This window comes from Myxine glutinosa, chromosome 7 (assembly GCF_964187855.1).
Source record: "Myxine glutinosa chromosome 7, kmMyxGlut1.1, whole genome shotgun sequence".
NCBI lineage: Eukaryota > Metazoa > Chordata > Myxini > Myxiniformes > Myxinidae > Myxine > Myxine glutinosa.
In genome coordinates, this window is record NC_136267.1 from 127,372,981 (window position 1) to 127,398,926 (window position 25,946).

At 43.5% G+C, this 25,946-nt stretch overlaps 1 protein-coding gene across 4 annotated transcripts in view; it reads right to left on the minus strand.

Moving 5' to 3' along the window:
• Positions 1 to 25,946, minus strand: part of SLC12A8 (solute carrier family 12 member 8) — a 73,834-nt gene that overhangs the window by 40,042 nt on the left and 7,846 nt on the right. For 3 of the 4 annotated variants that reach the window (XM_068123193.2, XM_078782279.1, XM_068123195.2), the window contains 4 exons: positions 13,406 to 13,585; positions 9,859 to 10,005; positions 6,251 to 6,442; positions 5,485 to 5,716 (listed from right to left, as the gene is read on the minus strand). In XM_068123193.2, coding sequence (XP_067979294.2) covers positions 5,485 to 5,716; positions 6,251 to 6,442; positions 9,859 to 10,005; positions 13,406 to 13,573 — 739 coding nt within the window. In that variant the 5' untranslated portion in view covers positions 13,574 to 13,585. Of the gene's footprint in view, positions 1 to 5,484; positions 5,717 to 6,250; positions 6,443 to 9,858; positions 10,006 to 13,405; positions 13,586 to 16,298; positions 16,436 to 25,946 lie in introns of those variants that run through there. The other variant, XM_068123194.2, reaches the window with a different exon arrangement.

A 25,946-nucleotide genomic window follows, 5' to 3' on the forward strand; every position in this document is an offset into this window, starting at 1 on the left:
CCCAGTGTTTCACAGGCAGGGTTAATCATCATTGTGTGTTCTGCCATTCCTCGATGCATGTTAAACTAGGCGTCCAGTCTGCCGGCATTAGTTGGTGGACGTTAAAGATGCCACGGTGTCCTTCACAAAGAGGAGGTGAGCTATCACTCACACCATGGTAAAATTACAAATTCCTGCCCCAAAAAACAGAGGACACAGCGGCATTGGCAGCACCGCAATTGCATCAATGCCGCAGCCACACCCTCTGCAGGTGATGCTACCCCACAGCCTTGTGCTGCATGCGAAATAACAAGATAGGGTTGGGGGGGGGGGGGATGATTGCATGGGAAATGTATGCATGAATCTGAGTCATTGATGCATTATATTTTATCATATATTCCCTGACATTTTGATAAGGTTAAAAAAAAAATCAAATGACATATTTAGTACATATTTGGAAAGAGCTCAGATTTATTGTATGCCCTTATATGACTGTCTCTATTCTGTAATAATTATTAAAATGTGTATAATCTTATAATAGCTCATCACCTCATAATGCTAATTACCTCCACCACCAAAGGTGGACGGACCTCTGTTGAGTAATCACCGCTGTCTGGTTGTCTGTCTTTTGCCTGTCTGTGAGTAGGATGTCTCAAAGTTATGGACAGATTCGAACGAAATTTGATGGATAGATTAGCTGTGTGCCAAGGAACAGTTGATTAGATTTCAGTGAAGATCCGGATGTAGATACTATAACTTTTAAATGTGATTCTTCAGCATTGAAAGATAGGGCTAAAAACGATATATTGCAACGATATTTCAAAAAGTTATGGACGGATTTAGATGAATCTTGGTGAACATGTTGAGTGTGTAATAAGGACAAATTGATTATACCCGTATTTTGGTGAATGCAAACTGAGATCCGAGAATTTTTAATTTTTTAAGTAATTCTTCACCATTGAGATGTGGGGGACAAAAACTATATATAGCACAATATTTCAAAAAAGGATCTGGCCTATCAGTGGGAAACGAAACACATTGTTCAGCCTGGTGGAGGTTTGTGCCCTACCGAGTGCCATTCTAGTTACATAATGTTGCCGGTCAGTGGTGTTTTGCCATTCGACCCATCACTCCATTGATGCATTCACATATAATAGTGTGTGAGATGAGGTTAAATATTTTTGCATAGTAACACATTCATTCTCCCCTACCCCCTGAAACCACCCACACCCTTATACCTCCCCTCCTCAATTTGTTCAATGATCATATGTCAATCTATCTGAGGTTTTATGTATGAAGTTGATAAATCCGGAACACGAGACCATTATATTTAATTGAGGTAAAAATTTCTCAATTGTTATAAAAATGTCATAATTCATGGTATCTAGGGGTGGTGCACATTTACAGCAAAATGGCAATGGCTGATGTATGTGAACTTGTGTTTTTCTATTTAAAGGGGGAAGGTTGTATGATAGAGACACTCTCTGCTGCACTTTCTTCCCTGGTGGAAGAGAGCTCGTGAGAAATATATTGTTACGGTTTTTAGAACCTTCACTTTGTAAATTTAGTAGTAAATTTCCTGTGTACATTTCCCCTTAATTGGCTGTTAATTGAAATAAGTGCACCTTAGCTAGTCCATGTACAAGCACGTAGCCAATCATAGAACCTCTCTATAGTTATTTCATTAGTCTGTGTTTCAGATAAGGCTGTGTGTCCAATAGTCGATCTTACGTTGCACCAAAATCAAATAAGATAGATCCCCTTTCGATGGCCCCAGAACCTCCATTGCCAACAGCATTGCCTCCATTGCCAACTGCATTGCCTCCATTGCCAACTGCATTGCCTTCATTGCCAACTACATTCACCCTCCATTGCACATGTGCTCCAACTCGGAGAAGAAGGGCGTGGCCCCACCTCGTCATCAAGGGTGGAGCCCCAGAACGACGAACCAGAGATCAGGGGTATGGCTTGAGAGGCGTGACCAAGAAACATCGAGCAGTTTCGCGAACGTTCCAGGGTGTGGCGCTATATAACCCGTCGCGCGGAGCCCCCCACCTCAGTTGAGGAGTTCCGTGGCAAGCAGTTCTGCAAGAGAGTTTTGGGGGAGGTGCTTGCGCAGGTGGCGGTCCTGCTGAGAGCTTCGGAGACGCATGAGGCGGAGACGCGCAAACTTACAAGGCTACAGACAACAACAAGTGCGGGCATGCGAACCTCGACGTCGTGCCGCGGTCCTCGGACCTCCCTGTCGCCCGTTCTGTGGACCAGATTGCGGTGGAGTCGGCGGCCGCTCACCTCCAGCCTGCCGTCCTGCACGAACCCTTCTCTCCCTCCAGCCAATCCAACCTGCAATTCCCCATTCGTGTGAGTCTGCCCGTCGTCTGTCCTTTGTGTTGTCTGGGTATAAGTTAAGCTTGTTTAAGGAATTGCTCTGTGTCCTTCTGCTCCTTCCATTTTCCGTATATTAGTTTGATTTCTTTTCTTCTCTTTGATTGTGGTTTGTGTAAATAATTAATAAATACCTGTTCCTCCATTCTTTGATTTCTTCTTTCTCATCCGATCGTTTTAGAGATTTCCCAATTGAGTTCCTGTGGTGCGATTTCGGCCAAAGCTCCGCAATAGGGTTAGTCTTTGTTAATGGCTCGAACTTCGGACTGCTAACCCGCTCGGCAAATATCATCTTGTCCGTGGTTTCGAGCGGAGTTACCCACCTGCCTTGTGGAGGGATTGGCGGAGGTGTACGGGAATCCCTTGACCAATCACCGTGGCCAATCCCACCCCACAGGGGAGCGGGGTAGCTTCAGGATCGGAGACGGCTAGTGCAAATAGAAGGGGGATTAATCCCCCCCCCCCCCCTTGCTAAGGGGAGCGCCGTCCCCGTTTCCGTAACAATATGTATCTATACCATAAGAGAGATATTTGTCTGCCTCTGTGTCACCACTATTTTCAAAAACGGCTGAACGGATCTTTGTCAAACTTTTAGGTTCATCAGTGAGTGTCTGGGAGTATTTTGTGCAAATAAATTGAAAATTTTGGAGAAAAAAAAAAAGATTGATCTTTTGGGGATTTTAAAAAATCGCTTTATGATGCCTGAGCCTTTGTAGCTACGTGAAAGGTGATTTTTAATTATCCCCGAATAGTGTGTGTGTGTTAACATAATGTAAAATATAAATTTTCCTGAGTCGGTGTGGGGAAGTGTTTTATGCACCCACAAAAATATTTTAAAAACCAAATTGATTTCTTCAAATGGCCAACAGGATTAGAACATATATATATATATAACTGTGAGAAATAGCAGAAACTCCACAATACGAGCAGGGTGCCTCATTTGCATAAAATAAATAATCGGAAGAAATGATAAGCTGCGGACGTAGCTTCAAGACACGTAGCTTCAAGACGGTCGATCTTTTATTTTCGACAAGCTTTCGACCAACAGGTCTTCTTCTTAGTCTTCCTCGAGTTCAACGAAAATCAGAAGAAAGTTTCGTTCTATGTGGAATAACATATGTTAATGATAATGCCATAGGTGCCTCCATTATGACGTCATAATTCGACAAGTACAAAAGTTCATCCGATCAAGATGAAATTTATTGAGCGTCATTGAGGTATAAATTGGCGGAGAAAATAAACAATGATGACGTCATCGGTCATGTGGTTCGGCCGCCATCTTGGAAAAATCGAAAAAATTTGCACCTCTATATCTCTGAAAGCGCTGCACAGAAAAAATTGAGACATGGCTCATTGTAAAGAACTCTCCATGGGGAATAACATATGTCAATGATGATGGCATAGGTGCCTCCATTTAAAAAAAAAAAAAAAAACACCTTTAGAGGCCATTTTTCCCCGCAAAGCGGGGGTTGGCCTTTTTCGGGCACCGTGGTTGTTGTTGTTTTTGTTGGTCCCCTTTTTGAAGCAATGTTTTACGGCCGGATGCCCTTCCTGCCGCCAACCCTTTTTATCGCCTTTTACGACAAACAGGGAATTACCAGTGAACTGGTACTCAATTAGCCGACCTCGGAAGGATGACAGGCTGAGTCAACCCCCCTGGCGTTAATTCAGCGATCGACCAGGATTCAAACCCAGGATCCTTGGATCCTAAGCTGGCACCCTAGCCGCTAGCCCAACACCAGGCAACACCAGGCGTCCGCCCAACACCAGGCCAGTAAAACACTTTATCCTGATCAAGATGAAATTTGTTGAGCGTCATCTCGGGATAAATTGGTGGAGAAAATAAATAATGATGACGTCATCGGTTTGTGGTTTGGCCGCCATTTTTTTTTTTACATAAACGCCTTAAAAACCACTAAAAACACATCCTGGCAAGGGTCTGCAATCTCTGATTGCTCTTTCTTGTTTAGATCTTGTTGTTTTATCAGTTTTATGGGCAAAGTCATCTGCTAGTGTGTGTCATCATTGTCATATCACATAGGCCCCACACAAAGCCTGGTGCAGGATATGCTTCTTGACAGTGTACTGAATAAATAACTGATTTTGTACAGCATTCTCTACATAAGATAAAGAAGTACGGTACTTAATGTAAGCTATTTCATATGTTTGCATATTTTATGACCTCCTGGAGTTTTGATATTGGAGAACATTTCTACGGTAGCCCAGTCGAACCATACTGACGCAACTTAACATTCCAGTTAATGTGAATTGTATTCAAATCGTTCCCGACTGATCTTAACAGGATATTTATTGCATGGTGTCACATTAAATTATAACAAGGCAATTGTATTGATGGTAATAAACCATACATTTTTCTTATATTGCTACATCATTGCAGCTTTGATAATTTTTGTGAGTAGAATTACAAACGTAGCAAGGATTACGTCACCGCATCAACTATTAACGTTATCGCCAACCATCTGTATGTCTACGGTGGTTGAAATAAATTGCTTTTTTGTCTACCTTCAGGTACCCTGTGTTGTTCAAACATTGAATACGCAATCCCAGCCCAAAACTGGGTAATAATGGCGATTATACTTTCTGCTGAGGGTAACTGGAGTCTTCTTCTTGATTGGCTTGTGGCATTTGTTCATTATTGCATGGAATGTGTATTCGTTGATATTGTTGATCCCTTTCCCTCCCCCAAGGCCTTTTCTAAGGGCCAGTGTCCCTCAAGGGTCAAGGCAGTGTCCTGTGACCAATTAAATTCCTGGTTTGCATCAACAACATTATTGCCACATGATAAATAGATGCCAACACCAGACTTGTTATGTGCCGATCATTTGAAAAATTGATTCATGCGCTAAAAGGCAAGAAGACTAAATAAAGCACCTTTTGTCATACTTTGATAGAAGGTGCTTTACTAGAAGAATAGAAATGTTATCTTTATTATGGCAACCAAACCAATCTCCTTTTGTGACATCATCAGATCTATTTTTGTGGAAAAGGTAATGACCAAGAACACAAAAAACTGTATTGCCTTTGTGTCAATATCCCTCATTCCAAACTAATAGAGCAACGGATTGTAGGAATCACCCAAGTTGGATCTGTACCACTTACCAGGATCAAGATGTGTGAAGGAGCCAGTGACAAAGTCCAGCATGGACACAGCCAGAAGCACAAGCAGAACCAGCTGCAGACGGATGACCCAGATTACCCCAGCCAGGTTTATGGCCAGCAGGCCGAGCAATACGCCAACAGCCAAGCCACGCACTGCCCACACGTGAGTCACATCAAATGAAGCTAGCACCGACTCGGCAAAGCCAGTGACATAGAGTGCGCCGACGACAGACTGCACATATCGGTCAGGGCAAGAAAACATTGCAGCAGGCTCAATCTAGCACAATGAAGAAACTTATTGATAACTTCAACTACCTTTTTAACCAAACCAGAAAATCCTTCAATGAAACAACACAGAATCTCTAAAATGTCACCTGAAATTAGACAACAAATCAGTAATAACATCTTTAATTGGGGTAGAGGCACTGTTGTCTCAAAGCAGACTAGTTAACCCCTCCCAGCCCTTTTTGTTCTGAGAAGAGACAACTTTTTACATTTGTCTCGTTTCATTCCAAGAGGCTGGTTGTTCTGCTTTTGTTTTCTTTGTGTAGCCCCCACCTCGTGTGGCCCCTTCTGGCGTTGTGGCAGGCAATATCCCATTAAAAAAAAAAAAAAAAAACAGTCCAAAGGTGACATTCACTGATACTACAAATAGCCATTCTGAGAGTAAAGAAAGTGCAAATGGCCACATATCTCATCTATTTTCCATTATTAAGACTATTCTGAAGAAAAACTGACAATTACTATTCCATTCTCCTGTACTCACCTGGCCAAAGACGTACAGTAGGCCTGTTGTCCCTCCAACTCGGCTGCCCAAAACAATTGAGATCATGTAATAAGTTCCGCCGCTGCCAATCTTGCATCGTTCACAGATGCCAATACCAGACATAACCGTCACAAGAGCAACCATGATCGCCAGGAAGACCATCACGACACTCAGCAACACACCTACATTTCCCTATACAAAAATACAGCATACTTGTGCAAGATGCAACCTTTGCTTCAACATCACAGTTCACAAGGCTAGCAATAAATAGCATAATATCGATTTAGAATGTCTTGTAAATCAGTTAGATGTTGTGAGTAACACAATGAAGAAAAAGCAAGTTTTATTAACTAAACGAGACAATTCACATGGTCATTTTCTTTTCATACAGAAGTTCTGTGACTCATGGAAGCGCAGGACGACAAGTGGTGGAAGTCTTAAGGACATGAGCATGCTTCATCAAAGTGAAAACATAAAATGAGATTTAAAATTCATTGACGAATAGCAAAAAGCACAAGAAAGATGCAATCATTTAGTTACATGTGCCGCAATAACCTTAAAAGTGGGTATTGCCGCGTTTTGCTTAGAACTGTCTTTAAAATGTCACATTAATAAGAGCCAAGTCAGTGAACTTATTTATATGCTTATGATTGCCATGCTTATTCATATGTATTCACAGTTTTACTTTTCTTTGTTACTGCGAGTATTTTATCTGCTTCTTTTAATGAGACTGGGTATTGGGAGATTTATCTGCAGTATTATCCACTTGTGCGGAAGCAACTTCCACATTCTCTTCAATCTCATTTTCCCTCCAGATGCTCAATACAGCTGTTCATCACCATCTCATATCATCCCACATCTAAAACCATGATCTTTTCTTCCCATTATGACCACCCCCATCCCACCTCAAACACACACCTCCATCAAAATGTTGTGTTGTGCTTCTATATCCATCTTGTACACGCCATGCATTCCCCATATCCCTCATTTGTCCAAGTTTCCCTCTACTTTGTCCTTCAATCCTGCTGTTAGTGTCCTTCAATCCTGCCCCTCCCCCCCCGCCCCCCCCCCCCCCCCCCGTCTCTCTCTCTCTACTGTTCTCTTTGTTCTGTTGTATTCTGCTCCATTCAATGTCCTAGATCTTTCATGAGCCTTGACTTTGGATACAAAAAAAATAATAGCAGTGTAAAACAAAACAAACCATGAAAGAGCAATTGGGTGAGGGATTGCAGACTTGGAGGTATTGCAGACCCTCGCCAGGACTTGTTTTGTGTGGTTATTTTGTGTGGCAAATAAATGGAAGGATGTACGAAATTAAATCGCATTGAATGAAAATTAAGATCTAAATGGTATCGTTGTAAATGTGTAAAGGTAAAAGGTCTGACAAGTTGTAATGGTCTGAAGGTCGAAAGGTCTAAATGAATCAAAAGAGTCGAAAGGGTCTGAAAAGGTTGAAGGGGTTGAAACGGTGTAATTTAAGGTCTAAAAGGTCAAAATTGTTTGAAGGGTTCTAAATGGTCTTAAAACATCTAAAAAGGGTATAAAGATCAAAGACATCCGATGATGATGATGACCACTCCTTTTTGCATCTTCAGATGCATAGGGCTGCCGAAGCAGTTTCTTGCCTATTGGGCACAATCCTGGATGGGCCGCCACTCCGACGCAGGATACTCGAACGACTCATTCATCCCAGTAAGCTGGTACTCATTTTGGCGACTTCGGAAGGATGACAGGTTGAGTCAACCCATATGGTGTTAATTCAATGGGGGACTGGGCTTGAACTTAGGACCCTGAGATCCCAGGCCAGCCACCTTAACCATTAAGCCAACACCCAAGCTACCAACAACATCTGCAGGTTATTACAAGGTCTGAAAGGTGTGAGAGTCTAAATATCTAAAGCTCTAAAGGGTATAAAGGAGTGTCTTAGAAGTCTAAGTGTTCTAAAAAGTATAACAAGATCTACAGAGTCTTAGGGGTATAAGGGGTCTTGAGGATCTATAGAGTTCAACGGGGTCTACAGGATTGTACAGGGTCCGACTTGGGTAAGCAGTAGTACTCCCTATTGCCTCCCTGTCAAGGCAACGGTGAAGCCACGGGCATTAGTGTGGTGGATGTGTGCACCAGCGGACGTTTTTAATGATCAACAGTGATTGCTCACATGATACTGGGCAGGTAACCAATTATTTGGACAAAGGCCAGAGTCAACCAGGCCATTTATCGGGTTACTGCGAAAAATCAGTGTAATGCTTGTGGAGAGATGGAGCCTCTTGCAGTCCATCTGGTAATTGGTATCCACCGTGTCCGACACACCTCCGGTTGTCTTGCTACGCTTGCCACCAGATTCGGGTGATGAGGAGGAGAGGGTGCGAGAGTCGCGGTGCGCCCACAACAATACCATGAACATATATTTTGCGTAGGAGTTGGGGAAAGGTCAAATGGCGATGGAGGATCGGTTAAGAGGCAGGTACAGGAGTGTGTTGTGCCCCAGCCCCCACCTAGTCTTCGTGGACAGTCAACAACTGAAGAACAGGGATGCTTACACCTATCTAGGGAGTGTTTTGTGTGATGATGTTCAATTGGATCGGGAAATCTCTCGGCGGATAGCAAAGACCAGCACATCCTTTGGCCGTCTTTACCACAGAGTCTGGAACAGTCACGATATTAAAATGATTACTAAATTAGCAGTCTATAGAGCTGTGGTTCTGGGTGCATTGCTGTACGGTGCTGAGTGCTGGACAACCTATAGTCGCCACATTTGTCAGCTGGAAGCTCTACATCAATGATGTCTGTGGAAAACCCTGCACATAACATAGAAGGAAAGAGTTTCCAATCTGGAAGTGCTAATTAAATCTGGCTGTGTATCGGTGGAGAGTATCATCAAAAAACGACAACTGCAATGGGCTGGTCACCTCTTAAGAATGAGTGATTTAAGGATCTCGAAACAGTTATTTTATGGGGAACTGGCTGTGGGCAAACATGGCAATGGGAAACCTAGAAAGTGCTACAATGATTGTCTCAGCGCTGAGATAAAACGCTGTGATATTGACCCGGCCATGTGGGAACACCAAACTGCAGATCGCTCGTCTTGGAGAAGAATTGTCAACAAAGCCATCACATAATTCGCAGAGGCGAGAAGTGAGCGTATCCACCAGGTCCGCTTGAGGAGAAAACATCCGGACCAAGCGGCATCGGCCAGATTCTAGTGTGACATATGCGAGAGATCGTGTCTAACTGTGGCGGGCCTCGCTGCGCATTTTCTTGCTTGCCACAGAATGTAATAACCCAACAGTCTTCGTCAGACTCAAAGTAGTTTCCATCAGCACAGGTTCTGAAATGGTCTTACGTGTCTTTAAACTCCTAGGGCTCTAAAGGGTCTAATGTAATGGATACACATACTCACATTCTGTGCGGCCAAACAGACAAACAAACAGACCCAAATGCAATACCCTTTCCTCTGGCGTGGGTACCAATCAAGCTAGAACGACACTCGGTAGAGCGCATACCTCCATAAGACTGACCATTTTACATTTTGTATCCTACTGATAACTTGAATCTGCATCTGGACCCTAAATAAAATCTTTGTAAACTCTGTCTGTATCATAACTTACCACCATCCAGCCAGTGCGCAGAAAGATGACAACACCAAAAATATTGATCAAGCAGGACGTGAAGACACCATCCCAAGTGCCAAATAGCACAGGTTCTCGCACAAAGAACTGGCTTTGCCACCAAGGTGTGGTTTCAGTTTCCTGCGCCTATAGGTGATATGATTACATAATAGTTACATCCAACAACAACATGACAGCTCTATACAAATTAGTGTCTCAACTCTCACGTAGCCAATGACTCGAAAGGGCTCTTATCCAGACAAAAAGTCCATCACATTTCAATTTGATTTTCCTTCAAGGTTGTTGATATTCAGAGTCTTTTGGTAATATCACTTTTCTGTATAGACTATAGAGGGTTGTTAAGTGATTACAACATTTTACACCTACAGTATTTTCTGCAGTAATTAAGGAATGCAATTAAGGGAGTAATTACGAAAATGAATCGGAATTTTCTAAGTTCAAATACAAACTATTGTGGTGTGTTCACACAAAACAAATATGTTAAATACGTTTTTCTTGGTACGGATCAATGACTGAAAGGAGTGCAAATCCAGATATATTTTTTGCCCATTATTTAGGTGGTGTAGATGATGTCGAGACGGAGGTTAAAAGTGTTGTGTGTGCAGGAGACCAGATGGAACGGAGACAGGGCGAGGAGATTGGTAGGAGGACACAAGCTGTTGCACACAGATGGGGATGGAAGGAGTAATGGCATGGGAATAATCGTGTCAGAAGAGATCACCCAAGCAGGTGATCAGAGTGCGAAGATGGGAGGGATGGATAGTCATAGCACGGGTGGTGATAGAGGCAAATGGTGTGTGTTATGTCGGTTTATAGGCCACAAATGGGAAGGACTGGGGTGGAGAAGCAGGAATTCAGGGACGCACTGGAGAGGATGATAGGAATGGTTGACCTGGAGGTGATACAAAGGCGTTTCGGGGGATTGCAGAAGTGTTGTGTGGAAGGGCGTCAGGAAAGGGTGCATTGTCGAAGGATAGAAACCAGGTATGATGGACAGAGGAAGTAGTGAAAACAGTTGTTGAAAACAAGGTTTGGAAGAGGATAGAGAAGATCAAGTATGAAGGGGTGGCAACCGGATTCAAGGGCACTGCACCTGCATGGGAAAAATAAGAAAGCAGCAAAGAGAGTGGTGGATTGGGCGAGGAATGATATGGAAGAGGAGGTGTACGACAAGTGGGAAGAGGATGTTGGGAAGAAGTTGATATATAAATTGGCTCATGGTGAGGCTTGACAATGATGAGAATAGTAAGGACATGAAGGGGTGGGTGGTGATTAAGGATGGTGGCGCGCGGCTCGTGATAAAGGGTGCAGTAATGAAGGTGTGGGAAGGATATTTCAAGGAGCTGTTGATCTGGGAAGAAAACAACATAGAGCTGGAGCTACCGTGTTATATGTAGAAGGGAAAGTGAAGTTGGTGGAGATCACGGAGGAGGGGGTGTAGACAGCATTGAAGAGGATGAAGAAGGGAAGAGCACCAGGCATTGGTGATGTGTGTACAGAGATGATAATTGCAGCAGGAGAAGTCGAAGTCAGTTGGCCGAAGAATCTGTTGAATGTATGCATCAGAGAGAGGGTTCAATTCGGAGAATTGGAGAACAGGGTTAATTGTGCCGATATGGAAGGTCTAGGGCGATGTTCAAGATCCGGGGAAGTACAGGGGCATTATGCTCATAAGTCATGTCATGAAGGTGCTGGAGAGCGTTCTGGATGGGAGGATAATTAAGTGTATGGAGATGGAGATCGGAGAAGAGAAGCAGGGGTTTTGAAAGGGTAGTGGGTTGACAGATGCGATGCTCACGCTGGGATAGCTAGTGGAGAAGAGGCTGGAAGTGCGAGGTGAAATGGCATTGGAATTTGTGGAGCTGGAAAAGGCCTACAACACTGTCCTGAGAGAGATGGTGATGGCGACACTGAGACAGGAGTGCCGGAAGCAGAAGTTGGGTTGGTAGAAGGGATATACAAGGGAATGAAGGGGAGAGTTTTGGTTGGTCCTGGGATGTCGGAGGGGCTCAGTTTGAACATCAGTTTGAGGCAGCGAAGCTCTCGCAGCCCACCCATGTTGATGGAGATAGAGCTGGTGAGCAGGAAGGTAAACATGAGGGGTATGCTGGGGAAGATGTATACAGACGATATGGCTGTTGTGGTGGAGATTAGGCGGCAGATGCGAGGAGTATTGGGGGAGTGTAAGGAGGCATTTGAGAAACATGGGCTGAAAATGAGCATGGAGAAGACAGAGGTGATGTGGGTTGGGCAGCAGAGAAGAGAAATGAATATCAGGTTAGAGGAGAAAGAGAGCAGACAAGGAAATAGGTTTGAGTACCTGGAGGGGAACAGTGACCGGGGATGGTAAGTCAGAGGCAGACGTTTCAGGTGGGTGCGAATGCGTGAAGGAGGGTGGAGAGATTAATTGCAGACAGAAAGATATCCAAGGAGATTGAAAGGGAAGGTTCTCATGTCGTGTGTAAAGCCGGCCTAGCTTTATGGTCTGGAGATGGTGGCACTGACAGAGAAACAATAACAGAGGCTGCAAGTTTGCCAGAACAACTGGGTCAGGATGATTGTGGGAGTGAAGAGGGTGGATAGAAGGAGGATGGATAAACTGAGGGAGGTGATTGTTGTGCAGATGAGCTTGATGGGGAAATTGGATTGGTGAAATGCTGGCTGAGAAGGGCTGGACACTTGGTGCGGATGGGGGAAGAGAGAATGGTAAAGAGAGCAGATAAGTTGAGGGAGCAAGGTGGGAGGAAAAGAGGTAGAATGCGGTTGAGATGGGAGGATTGTATGAAGAGGGATATCAGTAAGGTAGGGGTGGTTGGAGAGTGGAGAGAGATGGCTGAGGTATCGTGTATCGTGGCCAAGGCTGGGCAGAAGCTTTGTACCATTGGACATCACCCCTTATAAAGGGAAGAGTAGGAGAAGAAGAAGAGTCCATTATTTTCCCCATAATCCAATGCTGCAGTGATGTATGTTTCTCATGTCACGTGGTTTGTTTAAAAGCAAGAAAAGTGGAACTGTTTGGTCTGGCGATTTCTCAAGACTACTGGATGGATCCTTTCTATACTCACGTCAGATTTTATCTTTATATTTGTTGCGTGGAGGAGTGTGAAAGTGATAGCTATCAGCAAATCTACTTGTCCAATAGCACACCTCACATTCTGACCTTTACATCTTGTGGAGAAGGGAATATCAAGGTAAAGATGTTTCTACTTAGATCTCAGTACTTATTTTACTTTCAATCTGGTTAACCTTTTACACTCTTTCTGTACTAATTGCTAAAAGACAAACAGGGATGCGTTTCTCTCTGTTATTCAGGCCAAGTTTTCAGTGAAAATGGAAATATAGAGAATGAGACTTGTCCTTAAAGTACAATAGAAACATTCCTGCATTGTCATGTGCAATTATAGCAAGAAATAAGAGTTGAGTAAAAAAAAATTGATGGAAAACTACTGTACAAGAGGAAATCAGAATTCAGAATTCTTTAAAAATGGCAATGTGTGCAAAGGTGCAAATTCTTGGAAAACTTTACCTGCGTTTCCTCATAGAAGAGCTCCTGGAGTTGGGCTCCTTCCTTAATTGTTCCATACGAGTCTCCTGGCTCTGCCATAACCACTGACACTTCTTTGCTGTTATCCAAGAGTAGCGCTGTCTTGCTATTCTGCTCTGAGTGAGTGTGCCACACACTTGATTTCACCATAGTCAGCCAGAGCTGTAGATAAGGCCACGGAGACATGGGAAGAGTAAATAAGAAAATGAAAATAGGTAAAATCAAACACAATGAAGGAAGTTTTAAATGTAAACTTGGTGATATCCCAGAATAAAGACCCCTTAACAATCAACTCGAAAAATCACAACACCACATTACGGTGTCATTTGTACCACTGCCAATCATTTTATGATGAAGTAATGTTGGAAGGCATTGCATTTAAATACATATCATACTCATACAAACTTACATTGAAGAACACCATGGTAACAGGTTTTCCAATGTTTTCTGGGAACCTCAGGCCCGTGACATGTTTTGGACCGACCCACGTGGTGATATTTTATTCAATATTTTTATGTAGCTATTATTACTTCACTCAAAATCAACTTAAGAAATAGCAACAAGTATTCACCCCCAACATGGACATTCTCATCAAAAGGAATTAGGTAAATTACTTTAAAATTATTATTACTAGGCGTGCTTACCTGTCACGTCCCTGACAGATTGAATCAAAAGAAAGCAAGCTGTACTTCACAAACATGTTGCATGTCCATCTGTGAGTGTCAATGACGTGTAAAATGAAGTGAAATATTGTATGTGAAAAAGGATCTTTAATAACACGTAATTGTTGTCGTGGCTGAGGTTCTTGTGGTTTCTGTGTTCCTTCCGTTTAATATACTTTACCTATGCCTCCAAAGGTGGGTGGAGGTTATGTTTTTCACCCCTGTCTGTTTGTTTGTGAACAGGATATCTCAAAATGTTGTGGATGGATTCGGCCGAAACATGGTGGAGAGGTTTGGAATGTCACAAGGACGAAATTATTAGATTTTGGTGAAGATCCAGATCGGGATAGAGGAATTTTTAAAAAGTGATTCTTCACCATTGAGAGATAGGGCAAAATAACGATATGTAGCACGATATCTCAAAAAGTTGTGGATGGATTCGGACAAAACTTGGTGGAGAGGTTGGGAATGTCACAAGGACGAATTTATTCGATGTTGGTGAAGATCCCGATCTGGATACGACAGTTTTTTAATTTATTTAAAAAAAATTACATTTTTAATTAATTAATTTATTTCGATTAATTATGAAATTAATTTTCAAAAAGTTACAACTTCGGATGAAACACTGGTGGTTGAGGTATGCCATCTGCCAATAGGGTGTGTTAGTTATTTATTTGGCATGGGGGCGGTATGCTTTGAATGTATTTGTACTTGTTTTTAATTTGTTTGAGAAATAGTACGATAAATAATTTTGTTTGTTCCTCCCATGTCATTATAATGCATTCCTGCTGTCGTAGAAGAATTAATGTTACCGTTGGGACCACTAGAATAAAGCTCGAGGTCCCACTTCTTCTTCCTCAATCCTGAAACCACGGCTTTTAAAACAGGCATATTTATGATAAAATGGACAATAATTTTTGTTTCAACTTGATCTATTAATTAGCTTTCCAAACAAGTAAATTAATTATTCGCTTTCCAAACCAGTAAATTTACTTATTTTTTGTTTGTATTCAGCACATGGCTGCGGGGTAGCATCAATGGCTGACGGTGCAGTTTTGCTGCTGATATGCTGCCCTCTGTGAGTTAGAGCAGAAATTTGGAACTTGTTCATGGTACCAGCGATAGCTCGCCAACTCTTTGCGAAGGACATCATGGGCTCTTTATCGTCCACCAATGAATACTGGAAAACGGGAGGCCTGTTTAACATGCATCAGTAAATTCACTATTAGCTCTCAAACCAATCAAATTGACTACTGGTTTTCCAACCAAGTAAATCTATGATTACCTCATGGTACCATTTTTATTACTCCATGACAGCCTATCATCCTTTGGGGTTGGCTCAGCCTGTCATCCTTCCAAGGTGGGCAAATTGAGTACCAGCTTGTTGGGATGAATGATCCCGGTGTGTACCCTGATTTAGAATAGGTACACCGTATCCCTGCCCATCGTAAGAGGCAACGAAGGGTTGGCGTCAGGAAGGGCATCCGGCCATAAAAACATTGCCTCAAACAGGGAACCATGATTGTCATGGGGCCCGCAAGGCTAACCCCCGCTCTAGTGGGGAAAATGGCCTTAAAACGATCATTCATTCATTCATGACAGCAGGAACCCTTTAGTATGGAGTTTGTGACACACACACACACACACACACACACACACACACACACACACACACACACACACATATATATATATATACACACACTTACATACACACACACACAAAACCAATAACACACACAAAACGACACACAACCAATGACACACACACAAAACGACACACAACCAATGACACACACACACACACACACACACACACACACACAGCTCCTTTTAGTAATTGAAGATTATGACAATTATTAATATGTAAATGTTTTCCTGTGTTACTTACATTACATATCTGCATATGTGCGGTAATAAGAGTCACAAAGATTACCATAGTTACATTACATATCTGCATATGTGCGGTAATAAGAGTCACAAAGATTACCATAGTTACATTACATATCCGCATATGTGCTGTTTAAATCACTGACATCACTATAGGCATATATCCGGCCCGCAGCAAGTTTAACCATAGCTGTTAGGCCTCCGACAAGGAAAGGTTCCCCCCACCTGACGCAGAGCAAGTAACATCGTAACATAGCTCAAACAGACAATACTCTGAAGGTGAGAGAGACCTATGGATCAACATTCAGTGGAAACGAACCTACCTTTCGGAGGAGATGAAGATAATCGAAACTGTTGCCTTATGAAATCTGTTTGGTAAAGTTCAGCCGAATGATTGGAGGACATTGCATTGCCTGGAGCACCTGGAGGCGAACCTGCTGATCTACTGAGGAATATGCTCAGGAAGTTACGGTGAGATGACGTCACCAAGCAATACAGAATGGTGACCTCATCACACGTATACACAGGTATTTTAACAATGAAAATTTCACTCTCAGCTTTGATAAGTTTCTCCAATAATTAGAAATAAATTTTACACGAATTTATGGTGATACAATGTAACAGTTAAGGTGAGAGTTATCTGACTTGAAACTGACATCAGAAGACCACACATCTTGCATCTTCAGATATATAGTGATGCCGAAGCAGTTTCGTTTTTGCAAAGTTGGAAGCACCAAAATAGCATTGCCTTCCTGTATTAAGGTAAAAGCTTAGCGGAATGTTATCCTTCATACCACTGCTGGGGGTGGGGCGGGAGGGGCGGTGTTGGCCGATTTAGTGGTTAGACAGGATAATGGTGTCCCACCTGGTGCCTGCCCCCCCCCCCCCTCCCAAAAAAAAAACATTTCGGATCCAGGCCAGGTCAGGTCAGGGTGTCACAGTGACATCACCCAGCCTCTGTAACAAGCCCAATAGGAACTGCTGCGAAACCAGTGTATACTCGTGATTGATGGAGGAAGGCCCAGAACGCTGGGCTTAGATTGCCCCTACAAGCACATGCACAGGAGTCACCACTAGTGGGCATGCCCATGGCGAATGTGAATGGCTAGTGCTGGGCATGTGGGGTATTACAGTTGTTGTTGTTGTTGTTGTTATTGTTGTGTAGCCCAGGACATTTCTCTTCAACAAGCCCGCGGCATGGAGACAGCTGGTCGATCTCGCAGGAATGACCTAGAGATCCCTCACATCCTGGATGGTGTACCCCGCCTTCACTAAGTCAGGGCCACAACAAAGTTAGAGAGAGAGAGAGTAAAAGAGAGAAAGACACGAGGGAAAGGGCACTCTGACTGTGACCGCGCTGCCCTGATGAATCCAGGCCACAGGGAAGAATGAGGAAGACTTGGCCCCGGACCTAAGTTGGGTGGTACAACCACCACGAAGTGGCGTCCCCAATTAGTTGAGAGTAGTATAGTTGGTTGCGGTGCTGGAGTGGGCTGGTGTATCCCCAAAAGGGGGGGGGGAGGGATGTGCCAGGGAAATGATAAAAGCAGAGGCAGCTCTTGTCTGTCTGTCTCTCTGTCTGTGCCTTGCAATCCCTCCGAGTGCTTTGGGGGAATAATCACTGTTAGAGCCCTGTTCGTGCTCACCTGCCCGGTAGCCTATGGAGAGATATGCTAGGGAACAACACAAGGAAGAACAACAACCCCAAGTTGCATTGGGGCAATGCCCCAGCACCGCTCAGGATGCTGCATCCTATAAAACCCAGCCTGGTTCTGAATTTTTGGGAGTTGTGTGTGGTGGCACCTAAAATCGTACTTCCACTGTCCTATTAAGTGTATATTTATTTATTCATTGTGTCTGTCATCCCAAGACCCATTCTGCTTATGTTCTGTCTCTTGCAAATTAATTATTGTCTTACACAAGACCACGTGTCTGCCCTGCCTCACATCTTGTCGCGCTCATATGGTTCAAATATTGAAATATTTGATCTGTGAAAGAAATATCTTGTCGTGCAAATATTTTGCTTCCTTGAGCTTTCCCTGGAGGGTATCTAAATTATTTAAGGGGACTAATGAAATCCAATAATTACCAGCACCTTTAAAGGTTGCAAAAGGCAGATCGATAAAAAAAACACCCGTTATCGGGAAGAGCTACTGGCATATTCATAGGCAGTTCTTGTGACCTGTGGGTAGTGACACATACAGATCTGCCAACTGGGTGTTAACCATATTCTAGGCAGGCCATTCATATATACAACACACGACAACAACTAGAACGGTACTCGGTAGAAAGCAAACCTCCGTCAGGCGGAACAGTTCAAATTTTGTATCCCACTGATAGGCCAGATCTGGATCCAGACCTGAACCAAAATCTAATTGGCTTGTTCTTGTCGCCTAACCAACTCGTCCACCAAGTTTTGTTATAAGTTGTCCACAACTTTTTGAAACACCAGGCTATACTGTATATCATTTTTTTATTCCATCTGATAAATGGTGAAGAATCACTTCAAAAAATGTAGTAGCCGGATCCGGATATTCACCAAAAATCTAATCAATTTCTCCAGTCACACAACCAACAATCCTTTTGAGATCTCCTACACACACACAAACAAACAAACAAACAAACAAATGAAAAATCACTGATAGAGTGACACTTGGCAAAAGAGAAGAAAGTAGAATGGCACTCAGTAGAGCATCTTTTTTACCTCAGAAATATTGGTGGTTGAATTCAGCGACCTGACATGCAAATCGTCTTCAAATTTTAAGTTCATTGGATGAAAATTAACAATTTTAGAAATCCGGCCTATGTTGACCTTGTGACCTGTGTTGGCCTCAAAAATAGTTGTTGGTTGAATTCAGTTCACTGATATGAAAATCCTATTCAAATTTCAAGTCAATCAGATGAAAATTAAGGATTTTAGGAATTTGAAAAGGTTGTTGACCTTTGGCCTATACCCGGTGTGTACCCCGGTTTAGAATAGGTACACCGTATCCCTGCGTGTCGTAAGAGGCGACTAAAAGGGTTGGCGTCAGGAAGGGCATCCGGCCATAAAAACATTGCCTCAAAAAGAGAACCATGACAATTACGACGACATATGGGCAGGGTACAGCCCGAAGTACCCCGTGGGGGACCCCACTCCCTCTCGTCAAAACTCAAGGTGGGGAACCCGATCGAAGCAAGGGTGGAAATCATTCCATTTATGACGACGAAACGTCTGATGCCCGACGTGGAGATCAGTTTCTGAGATTTGGGACATGGAATGTAGGGACAATGACAGGGACATCAGGATAAGTGGTGGAAGTATTGGTCAGAAGAAGAGTGGACATATGTTGTGTGCAGGAGACGAGATGGAAGGGAAGTGGTGTGAGAATGGTGAAGGGTAGGCAGGGACAGAAATACAAGTTTGTGTGACAAGGGTGCCCGGAGGGCGTGAATTGTGTTGGTGTCCTGTTTTCTGAGGAGTTTGTAGACAGTGTGGTGAGTGTGACTCGAGTGAGTGAAAGGTTGATGATGGTGAAAATGATGATTGGAAAGCTCTTGGTGAACGTCATCTCGGGATATGCTCCGCAGGTTGGTCGGAGCGATGAAGAGAAGGACAAGTTCTGGTGTGCTATAGAGAAGCTGATGGAAAACGTGAAAGATGAGGAAGTTGTTGTGGTCGGAGGAGACCTAAATGGACATGTGGGAAGGAGTATGGACGGTTTTGAGGGAGTTCATGGGGGTTACGGATATGGTGTGAGAAATGGAGAAGGTGAAAGGATTTTGGAGTTTGCTGATGGAGCTGATTTGTTGATTTGTAATACTCAGTTCCAGAAAGAGGATAATAAGCTTGTTACATACACGTCAGGTGGGTCGACGACAACCGTTGACGACCTGATGGTGCATAGGCGAGATAGGGGGCACCTCCGGGACACAAAGGTGATCCCGGGGGAGAAGGCTGTTTCACAGCACCACTTGGTTGTCTGTGACATAAGGGTGAAAGGTGCGAGGAGAGCTCGGCGGGTGAAGTACCAACCGAGAATGAAGGTGTGGAGGTTGAAAGAGGTGACAGTGAGGGAGGCATTAAAAGAGAGGCTGAGTATGGTGGAGGATGATGTGGTTGAGCTTGAAAGTGGTTGGATGTCAATGAAAGATAGTCTGTTGGGAGCCGTTGGTGAGGTATGTGGATGGACAAAAGGACAAAAGGACAGGCACTCGGAAACATGGTGGTGGGATGATGAAGTTGGAAAGAAGATTGACGAGAAGAAGACGAAGTTCAAGCAGTGGCAGAAGGCAAAGGGTATGGGGGCAGAAAAGGCAGAGCATGAAAGTTATAAGGCAGCCAAGAAGGCTGCAAAGAAAGAGGTAGCAAAGGCACAGGAGGCATGTAGGAAAATGTTCGGACAACGCTTGGATTCGGAAGAGGGTCAGAGAGCGGTATTCAGGATTGCAAAGCAGATAGCGAAAGAGAGGTGTGATGTGATGGGGGTGAGTTGCTTGAAGGATGAAGTGGGACAAATCGTTGTGGACCCAGATGGAATTAAAGGAAGATGGAAGAGATACATGGAAATACTGTTGAATGCAGAGAATAAATGGGATGGCAACATCGAGAGTAACCCAGTTTTAGGACCGGCAAAGAATATAACCGAGAAGGAAGTTGAGGAAGCGATAAAAGCAATGAAGAGTAGAAAAGCGGGAGGGCCGACGGGAGTTGTGGGAGATATGTTGAAGGCAGCGGGAAATTGGGGTGTGAAGAGAATGACAGAGATCTGAAATCTGGTGGTAAAAGAAGGCCGCATTCCAGTGGCTTGGGAACTGAGTACCCTCGTCCCTCTATACAAGGGGAAAGGTGACCCTCTGGACTGTGGCTCATATCGAGCGATAAAGTTATTGGAGCATGGAATGAAGGTATTGGAAAGGGTGTTGGAGAGGAGGATAAGGAAGAAAGTGAAGATTGACGAAATGCAGTTTGGATTTATGCCAGGAAGAGGAACGACAGACACGCTTTTTATTGTGAGGCAGTTGCAGGAGCAGTATATGGAGAAGAGGAAGAAGTTGTTTCTTGGGTTTGTTGATCTGGAGAAAGCATTCGAAAGGGTTCCACGTGAAGTCGTGACATGGGCATTGAGGAAGTTAGGAGTGGAGGAATGGTTGATCAGAGTAGTGATGGCAATGTACAAAAGAGCGCGCACAGCTGTAAGGACAAAGGACGGGAACAGTGGTAAGTTTGAGGTGAAGGTGGGAGTGCATCAGGGGTCGGTACTAAGTCCACTACTATTTGTAGCTGTGATGGAGGTGCTGGCTCAGAACATAAAGGAGGGTTTACCGTGGGAGTTGTTGTATGCAGATGATCTGGTGTTGATTGCAGAAAGTATGGATGTACTGAAGGAGAAGATGAACAAGTGGAAGGAATGTATGCAGACAAAAGGTCTGAAGGTGAATATCGGAAAAACGAAGGTGATGGCAAGTGGTAAAGCATGTGGTGAGGTGGAAAGAACTGGGAAGTGGCCGTGTGCTGTGTGCAGGAAGGGTGTCGGAGTGAATTCCATTCAATGTACAATGTGCGCTGAGTGGGTTCATCAAAAATGTAGTGGATTGAGAGGGTCATTAACCAGTGTGGCAACTACATTCAAGTGTAAGGTGTGCACAGAGGGAGCTGCAGATGGAGGAAATGTTGAGTTGGATCTTGGAGATGGCGTGAAGCTGGAAGGTGTGAAAACATTTTGTTACCTTGGAGACATGCTGAATGGAGAAGGTGGATCAGACTCGGCAATGGTTGCTCGAGTGAGATGTGCATGGAAGAAGTTTCGGGAACTGAGTGGCGTGCTGACGAGGAGGGGAGTGTCATTGAAGCTGAAGGCAAAGGTGTATGCTGCATGTGTGAGAAGTGTTATGATTTATGGGAGTGAAACATGGGTAATGAACGTAGAGCAGCAACGAAGGCTGGAAAGGGTGGAAATGCGAATGGTTCAGTGGATGTGTGGAGTATTGTTGAGAGAGAGGAAGACAAATGATGAATTGCGAAAGATGATGGGAATAGAGCCTGTGATGGATGCTGTGAAGAGAAACAGGTTGAGATGGTTTGGTCATGTGTTGAAGAAGGATGAAAGTGACTGGTTGAAAAGAGTGATGGGAATGAATGTAGAAGGAAGTAGAGGACGGGGAAGACCGAGAAAGACTTGGCTAAAGATGGTCGAAGAAGAAATGCGGGCAAGGGGGTTAACAAGGGGAGATGCAGAAAATAGGGCAAAATGGAGAACATTGTCATGGCGACCGCAAGGCTAACCCCCGCTCTTGCAGGGAAAATGGCCTTTAAAATGCCTGTTGTTTGTTGTTGTTGACCTTTGTCCTATATTGTCCTTTTAGCCTATGATGACCTCAAAAATAGTTGGTGGTCGAATTCAGTTCGCTGATCTGAAAATCCGAATCAGATTTCAAGTCAATCGGATGAAAATTGAGGATTTTAGAAATTTGCAAAAAAAGTGGTTGACCTTTGGCCTATGTTGACCTTTTGACCTCAAAAATATATAGGGTACTGTCGGACCACCAACTCTACCATTTGGTGTAGTTTCATGAAGATCGGTTTAAAATTGTAACCTGTAGGAAAGTATAAGTGAGCGGACAGACAAACACACAAACACATATACAAACACACACACACACACAAACCGGAGTGATCAACATACAGTACTTGGGGGAAAAAAATTTTTGCCAAGTAACAAACAAACAGTGGTGAAAACATAACCCCCATCTACCGCAGATGGCCGAGGTAATAGCATCAGGTAAGGCTACATTCACAACACAACAACAGGCATTTTAAGGCCATTTTCCCTGCTAGAGCGGGGTAAGCCTTGCGGGCCCTGTGACAATCGTCTCCATTTTGCAAGTAGTAAGGGCATTTTATGAGATATTTCACAAATCTATTAACTAAATTGTTACCAAAAGATTTCTTCACCAATATGTTTGTAAAGGTGTGTAATAACATGTGTTAAAATGTTGAAGTTCAACTCCCGTGGGAAACCCAGAAAAAAAGCTGTTGAATTCGGGTACCGAAAAATTATTTTCGAGAATTTTTATTTTTTTAAATCGGCCCTTAAGTAACTTATGAGGGGTCAAATAAGGGTTTTTCATGATTCTGAGTTGATTGTTAACATTTATATTTTCACTTTTACATTTACACACAAAGTAGCTTTTATTTCACATACATATATAATACTCAAGAGTTATTTCTCATTCACAATGTCAGAAGTTTCAACAGTCATTGTCTATGTCTTCTTCAGACTCAACAACATCATGACTGGCTCCCATCTTCCCATCAGCCACCTTCTCCATGAAGGTCTTCATGTCACCACGCTCCTCCTCAGTGAAGGCAAGTTTCATGATGTGTTGATAGATGGCTGCATCGATGAGGAGGTGAACACGGATTGCCTTGTCAAAACATCCTCCATCCATGATGTGGTTGGCTGTCGTACTTCCAGGATAGATCAACTGGATCACATCTAGTAGTCCAGAATCTTCCATGATATTACCCATTGATCCAAGATAAGACTTCAGCAGGTGAAAACCACCCAACCTTGGAATGACGGGTAGATTTGCCTGCTTTATTATATTCACAGCCTTCAGCCAAATCGGAAGATCAAAGGTCACTATAGCGACCCCAGCGCGCCGTATGCACTCTTTCAGAGTGGTGAAGATGGTGTTGAGGTCATTAGGGTCTCCTTCAATAACTGGGAGGAACTCGATCTGTGTGCTCTGCTTTGCATCATTAGCATGGATTCTCTTCATCCAGCCATTCCAGTTGGAGTGTGGGAACTCAGGATCGTTGGCTTTGATCACCCACCCCGCTGCCCAGAGTGTGTCACCTGGAGTGAGGAGTGGCTGATCATGAGCCAGGGAGGAGGAAAGCTCAGCGAGGGGGAGAAACATGATCGCGTTCGTTCCTATCTGTTTCCTGTTCGTAAATGGAATAATCTTTACTTCAGTTCCTCTCAGGATCTTAGCTTTGTCGAGTGCCTTCAACTTCACCCGGGGGAAAGCTGCTGTTGTCTGTGGATCTGGCAAAGGTGGTGCCGGAGAGGTGACTTCGATCCAACCCATTGAGTGAAAGGAAGTGTTTCCGTGAATAGAGACAATGTTTAAATCTATATTGTCTCCAACAAACTGAGTGACTGCATTGTTTGTTTCCCCAACCTCCATAAAGACCACCTGATCATTACTTGACAATTCACTTTCACTGGCTGGCACTTTGGCTGTCATCACTGATTGATCCTCAAGCGCAGCATCAACCGCAACCTCATCATTGATCTGTTCATCGGTTTCCTCCACAATGGTGTCAAGAGTGCCAGAAGTATCTGGAACATCATCTCCACTCCTACTATTAAGGAAGCAGTATTTGTAGTTTTGTGTCTCCGTGTAAGACTCAGTGTATCCCAGCCGGTGGAACTTGTTGAGCATCCATTTTGACCCAAATCTATGATCAAGATGTATGGCAAGCCCCATTTGGTGTGGCAATACTCCAGACCGAGGTCGACAGGCCTTAATAAAATTCTGCCCCCAAACGGCAACTCTTTCGTCTGTCTTGACAATCGGTCTCAAGAACATCTGAAGGCTTGCAGGAACAAGTGTCAGCTGACTATCGATGTCAGTCATACTGTGTGTGGTGGGGTATGACTTTGGACCTAAATCAATCAAGGCAATATCATTGGATATGAACTTGAGTGCCGTCTTTATGATCTGAGTCTTCTCATCTCCATGGTCAAGATTAGCATGATGCTCTCGCAGAATATTGTCGGTGCCATCTTTGAGACAGAGTACATCTGCCCTTCTTTCCTGTGTTGTGAAATACAAGGTGTCTTCGTATTTCTCTAGAAGTTTTATCTTTAGCCAATGCTTTGAATAAGAAAGGCTCTTCTCTGGTGACTGATCAAACTCCTGCAGCTTTTCATCGACTTGGTCCATTACCCCATGCTCTAATTCTGAGTCTAACCATTCGCAGAATTCAATAAAAACTGCCTCTCGCTCCTCATCAATACTCCTCTGTCCTCTCTTCCTTTTTCCTTCCTCATCAGTCTTGGACAAACTGTCACCTCTCGCAAACATAAGTTTGCATCGCAAATGGTACAGTGTTTCTTCTGCTACCAAGTCGTTGATCCCTTCCAGGCGTCCAGTGACTTCAGTGCCCCAGTCATCCCTGCGACTCCGTGCTGTCTTCAGCAAGCTTGCCTTCAGTGTATCTGCAGTCAAATTATCTGGCACTCTGTATTTCTTTCTAGCTTGTGCTGGATTATTTTTGTAGAGCTGGGCTGGTTGGTTGCAAAGAATGCATACATCCTTATACAGGAGGTCAACTGACTGTGATCTTCTAGAACTGCAGCCAGTTGATGAACTGAACTCACAAGTAGTGCGTCTTCTCTTCAACTTTGATGACTCTTTCTCTGCCTTTGATGCTTGAGCTGACTTCTTGGTGGTTGCAACAAAGTTGTTGTACAGATCATTTTACACTTCTGGTGGTACCTCAGTTTTCCTTCCTTTTGAGCCTCCTTCATACGTTCCACAACAGTAACATTTTCGACAGTTTCTGCTTGTTTCAATAAAGTTGAGTATCCCTTTGGAGTTGCCTGTATGAGCCTTTCAGCTGGTGTATCCGAGCGTGCACAGATGAAGCAATTGAGCACAGGTGGAGTAACGTCTTCATCCATATTGCTAGACTCCATGTCCTGCAAAGTAGAAAATGAGATATATTTAGAAATTATTTTTCCACAAAGGAGTGTCTGTGGTGAAATATAAATGTTAACAATCAACTCAGAATCATGAAAAACCCTTATTTGACCCCTCATAAGTTACTTAAGGCCGATTTAAAAAAATAAAAATTCTCGAAAATAATTTTTCGGTACCCGAATTCAGCAGCTTTTTTTCTGGGTTTCCCACGGGAGTTGACCTTCAACATTTTAACACATGTTATTACACACCTTGACAAACATATTGGTGAAGAA